Below are 5797 nucleotides of genomic sequence, written 5' to 3' on the forward strand. Positions count from 1 at the left end.
TGCCTTCACCTGATGTTTGTTGTGGTCCCTCTCCACTCTCCCTATGTTTAAGTTAATACTAAATTTAAATGTTTATTTCTCATTTCCATCTGGCACAAGAAGACACTGAATTTTTGTCTTTCCCATATGGATCAGAGACGAGCTAAAATGTCCAGTTTTGAAAATTTCCCTTTAAATCCCCTTCAAAATTCCTTTTCTTGTTTGGTTGGATCTACTGATCAGATTTACTCTTTCTGGAAAAAAAAGAACAGTGGCATTGCAGGCTCAGACTCCATCTGAGTGAGGGGGAACATTGGCAACCCACAGGCAGTTACTTCTGATTTAGTCCAAGAAGCGCCAACGAAGAATTCGGTGCATGGATTCCAGTGGAGCTACACTTAATTTACACTGTGGTCAAAGAAGAAAGCAATCCAACTGTATGACTCCCAATTTACACTGGGATGAATGTGAAAGGATAGTCATCCGTGCTGATTCGAGTCAACAAACCAGGTCAGAATTCCCAGTGGAGTTGCAACCAGCTATTTAATAAACAGAGTTTTCCTTGATTTTAATTAAAGGAGATGGATCTGTGTAATAAGTCTCCAGATCATAAAAGAAATCTGTTTGTTCAGGGAAGGAAACTACACATTTGTAAGGAAACAAGAATTAGACTGAGACCATTGATCTGAAATCACTGCTCTCGGTCTTGAAACAAGTTTTAATCTTTTTTTCCTGCTTGCTTTCTTATGGGTGTACTTTCATTCCTTCATTGTTTCTTGTTACATGTACTTTGGACTGTTTCCTTATAGAATTTGCTAGAAAAAAGTGTGGACACTACAAAAAAAAGGAAATAATTCATTACTTAAGTTTCTTGTTTTTATAGTGTGAGCATCAAGACTTTCTCATACCTTGGTTAAAACAATCTGGAAAGCTAAATTTCATAATTACACCTGTTGTAGTTTTTTAAGGAATTGAATTTTTATTTAAAGAGTTATACTGGATTCTTTCACAAGATTGTGAGCTTCTGATTATGAGACTGGATAATCCCTGCCTGTTGGGAAGAATGTGATATTCTTATTACTTTGCTTACTTTATAGGGAAGGATAGAAAGTGAGTATATATTTAACTCATGCCTGCATGTTACAATTGTACATTTCAGTAAAATGAAACCTCAGTATTAAGATAGTTGGATGTCTTTTGATCTGTCTCTCTCAAAGACAGATGGATGGATGGATGGATGGATGGATGGGATAAAACGAAAAAATGCTTCAACAAAACACATAGGTCACATTATTCAATCCAGTGGAAAATTCATTTCACAAGTAGGTCAGCTTCATTTTTGCGCTGTGCGGTTGGTTATGGGAACACAGAAAAATGCTGCAATACAGGGTCAAAGGGTCCTCCTGCCCTTCAGAACCAATGTGGCAAGTATGGTTAAGATACTGAGGGAATTGGTGTGTTTAGCATCCTATCCAGTTGCCTTTGACATCGTAGCCCAAATGGTCAGGTTCCCTTTCATAATTTCATAGTTGTTAGGGGCTAGAAGAGACGTTACAGATCATCTTACTGTTGAGTTAACTGTCCCGAAGACAAGGCTATGGGTAGACTCATACTAACACCTCTGGAGCTATGGCCATGTAACAACTGCAGTACAGAAATTATTATTCCACAATCAACCCCTTACAAATGCTGTTTAATGGAGCTGTCACTCAGTGACAAGCTGGTGCTGGTGCTGTAGAATTTCCTTGTAGCTATTCTGTCAAGATATTGCTCTAGCATACTTAGATTGTACTTGTGACTGTCATGTTTCATTAGTCTTATTAGAGCATGTATATTAATGGCTTGGGCTAACTGAAACATAAATAAACCAATACAAAAAATGAGGTTATAGTAGATATGTTAGGCCTCAGACGAATTTAGACTTTCAGTAATGCCAATGGCAAAGTTATAGCAGTTGGAGTCCGGACTATTTACTTAAGGTGATCCCTAGGCACTATACATGCTGGAAAGACCCAAGGCAATTTTTCTTGCTTTCAGGTGAACCAAAAAGATGCATTTGAATGGGCTGGATTTGCTCTTTTGGATTATGCACTAATAGTGATTTAGTGAAAAATGGATAAGTATGCAAAAAATAAAATAAATGTCCTTAATCAAAAGGCAGTTTATGCGTGGATTGAGAATATTTATAGAACTGTAAGATTTAGAAATATGGCTTTGCTGATTAGCAAATAATAGGCTGTTACCAAAAAACCCCCAAAAACCCCAACAAAAAAATTAACTAAAAGACTGACTAACTGAAATAATAATACAGAGGTGATAAATTATGTTATTCTGAAGTCAGACAGAAGGTAAGGCAGGGTAGCACCTTATAGACTAACTGCCATGAGCTTTTGTAGATAACAACCTACTTCATCAGATACTATGGAAGGATTTACAGCTTTGGACAAAACAAATTGTTGCTTACAAAAAATCATGGGTCTCTTAACCAGCTAGTCTCTAAAGTGCTGCCATGCTCTAGCTTTTGGTAAAATTATAGTAATTTTTCTACTCAAAATTGTTTATATTTCCACATAGATCTGTATCTGTCCATGCCTCCTTTCATCAGTCCATCCATTTCTGAAGATTTGGTTCCCATGCTGGTCCATGCTGCCCAATGTGTCTCTTCTTTATTTGAAGTTCATGAAAGATTTCTTTCTTGTATCAGCTTCAGTTCCACTCCTCTGTATTGATCTTTCATTTTTTGTTGACCTGTTCACTGGCATCTGCTTCTGTTTAGGCCCTATTATTTATGTCTTTCAAAACTACACTATGAACTTCAAGCTTGTCTTCCTTTCTTGCTTTTCCTTCAATCTTCAGCTCAATCATTATTGTCTTGAGAGTAATTTTAGGCTGCAGGAAATATTTTTTTAGAATATTGGTTTATTTGATTAGCAGCAAAATAGTGCATAACTGGCATTTTAGATGTATTGCAGTCATACAGATTTTTATTTCCATATCTACCAATTTACTTCTGTCCTCAATCCTCTGTCTGTTTGCTTCTCTCCCAGGTATGTCTTCATATATGAATCAATGACTGTTATTCATCCTATCCAAAGTGTTAATACCTTACTTGCAGGATATTGAGTCTCTATTTTTCCATTGTTTTGCTACTTGAATGCTTGAAGCAAGACATGGGAGAGGAGAATCAAACCATGGTGGCTGAATTCATATTCACTGGATTTTCCAATCAGCTCATAACAAGGATAATATTAACTGGATTCTTCTTTTTGGTCTACTTGGTAACCCTGCTGGGAAATGGCCTCATCATCCTTCTCACCATATGTGATCCTCACCTTCACACCCCCATGTACTTCTTCCTCAACAATTTGTCCCTTCTGGACATCTGCTATTCATCAAGCATCATCCCACAAGCACTGGTAAATTTCTCAGTTGAGAGACCAACCATTTCCTTCGCCAGGTGTTTCTGTCAGATGCTAATCTCACTCTTTTTAGGATCCACAGAGTGCTTCCTGCTGGCAGTCATGGCTTATGACCGCTATGTTGCCATCTCCAACCCACTGCGCTATACAGTTATAATGAGCAAGACACGTTGCATCCACCTGGCACTGGCGTCCTGGATAGTCACAATCCTGCTGACAGTTGTCCCTTTTTTTGTGATGCCATCGCAATTCTGTGGAAAGAATGAGCTTGACCATTTCACGTGTGAAGTCCTTGCTGTAATGAAGTTGGTTTGCTCAGACACCTCCAAGAACCAAATCTTCATGTTTGCCAGTGCATCACTTACCCTCTTTGCTCCTTTCTTCTTCATCCTGTTCTCTTACATGCGCATCATCATCACCATCTTAAAGATTCACTCATTGGATGGCAGGTCCAAGGCTTTCTCCACCTGTGGCTCCCACCTGACTGTGGTGACCATATTCTATGGAACAGCCATGTTCATGTACCTCAAACCCCAGTCCAAGTCATCGCAAGAGCAGGACAAGATAATAACTGTGTTTTATGGGATCGTGACACCCATGTTAAACCCTCTAATCTACACACTGAGAAACCAGGAAGTGAAAGCGGCCCTGCGGAGAGTCACTGGGAGGAAAAGAAATACTTTTCTTTGTGATACTTTTCAGTGATTGCTGTATGGTCTTTCCCCTGACCCTTTAATCCTTTGATACTTTGTCTACTCCAAGGCACTTTCATGGGACAATCAAGAAAAGAGATACAGAACCTGTTTTTTTATGTGACAACTGATGTTTTTCTAAGTAAATATTTTAAACTTCTTTTGGCATGACAGGAACATTTATTATTTGGTTTATTCATATTTAGTGATTGACTAACAAAAAAAAATGGTAACGTGATTCTCCAAGCACTAGCTGCTATGTATGTCTGGGGTATTGTATGAGAGCTCCACCTTCACTTTGGTTAAACAGGAAAACTTCTTATCTTTCAAATGATGGCTTCCTAAGGGCTGAACACCCAATATGGTTATACAGGTCATTTATAGTTTAGTGGGCTTCATCCAAGTGCAGAGTAGGACTGGGGTATCAGATTTGGGGCCATTTCAGGAGAAGTTACGGGCAAGAACTTATATGGTTGAATAATTCTACCAATTTTTCTGTACCTCAAGCAAGTGTTTGGATCATATTACAAATGCTCTTCTTTGCTCAATGTTTGCCCTGATTTATGCAACTGTATGGTTTTCATATATTCCCCTGGTGGAACAAATATGGTCAAAGAAAAAATCAGCACAGACTTGGGGTCTCAGAATCAGAAGGAATATAACACTTGAGGTGTTAGGATTATACTCTTCTAGATTCAGATGAGTAAACACAAAAAGTTTCCTAGTGTGCGTATGATCATGTGAGTGGAGTTGCGCAAGAAAATATGCAGTAACAAACAGACATGCCCTACACCAGTACGGGCCAATCTTTTTGGCAGGCATGCCATACATTTGCTCCTAATGATCCCTATGTGCCACTCTGATCCCCTTCCCAGTTTGCTCGTCCTGTGGTCCCTTCCTGATTTGCTGCTCTGCTTTCTTCTCACTGTCCTGTTTGATTCTGTATTGCCTGTCCCTTCCCCAATCTCTGTCATGCCAAATAGAGGCTGCTGACGCTGCTCTGTTTTGGTGTAGGCAGTTTTGCCTACACCAAAACTGTGACAGTGTCAGTATGATCCTTAGCAGGATCATGGAAAATAAAAGTGTACGCACATTGACACAATCTTCTTTTGTTTGAGATTTTGTTCCCAATTATTTGTGAGAAATGTAATCTTAGAAGATGCTCCAACTGTTTCCAAAAGCCAATTACATGCAAGTGTGTGTTGCTAATAGAAGATAGGAGGGAGGATGAATGAACAGGGTTTGGGGAGAGAGGGCATGAAGAGAAGGAATTGTTGGTTACTTCTTGGTGCTGGGGGGAGGTAATGTCATTAAAGTGGGGGTGGTAAAGTCAGGCTACTGCCTTGAACCTGGGTCTGGATTTGCCCCCATATTAGGGTGACATCCTCAGTGTCTTATGAATGAACTGAAGTAGGACCACCAGGGGAGATAAAGTCATGGCCTGAGGGTTTCATAAACTCAAGTTGTGGCACTGATGCACTTTTAAGTCATAGAGGTGATGTAGAGTATGGCTTAGGGAATGACACAAACCAAATCCTTGTGCATGATGCACACAGAGTCCTAGGGGTGACACACAATGAAGAAAGATGTAACACATGTTGTCCAGAGTAACTCTTGGAGGTGCTGCACAGGGTGGCGTAGGGGTGATACACAAATCACCTCTTGAGGTCCTGTTGGGATTCATAGATGTTACGGTCGGAAGGGACC

The 5797-nt window shown here is 39.6% G+C and overlaps 1 protein-coding gene across 1 annotated transcript; it reads left to right on the plus strand.

The window, feature by feature from the left end:
* Positions 1 to 3149: 3149 nt before the first annotated feature.
* Positions 3150 to 4103, plus strand: LOC102370863 (olfactory receptor 13H1-like). The gene has a single exon (XM_006039346.1). The coding sequence runs from the start codon at positions 3150 to 3152 to the stop codon at positions 4101 to 4103; it is 954 nt and encodes a 317-aa protein (XP_006039408.1).
* The last annotated feature ends 1694 nt before the right edge of the window (positions 4104 to 5797 follow it).

The sequence above is a fragment of the Alligator sinensis genome, unplaced genomic scaffold (assembly GCF_000455745.1).
Source record: "Alligator sinensis unplaced genomic scaffold, ASM45574v1 scaffold2101_1, whole genome shotgun sequence".
NCBI classification, from domain to species: domain Eukaryota; kingdom Metazoa; phylum Chordata; order Crocodylia; family Alligatoridae; genus Alligator; species Alligator sinensis.

Coding starts and splice junctions, on each gene's coding strand:
- LOC102370863 (XM_006039346.1), top strand. CDS start 3,150: ATGGGAGAGGAGAATCAAACCATGGTGGCTGAATTCATATTCACTGGA.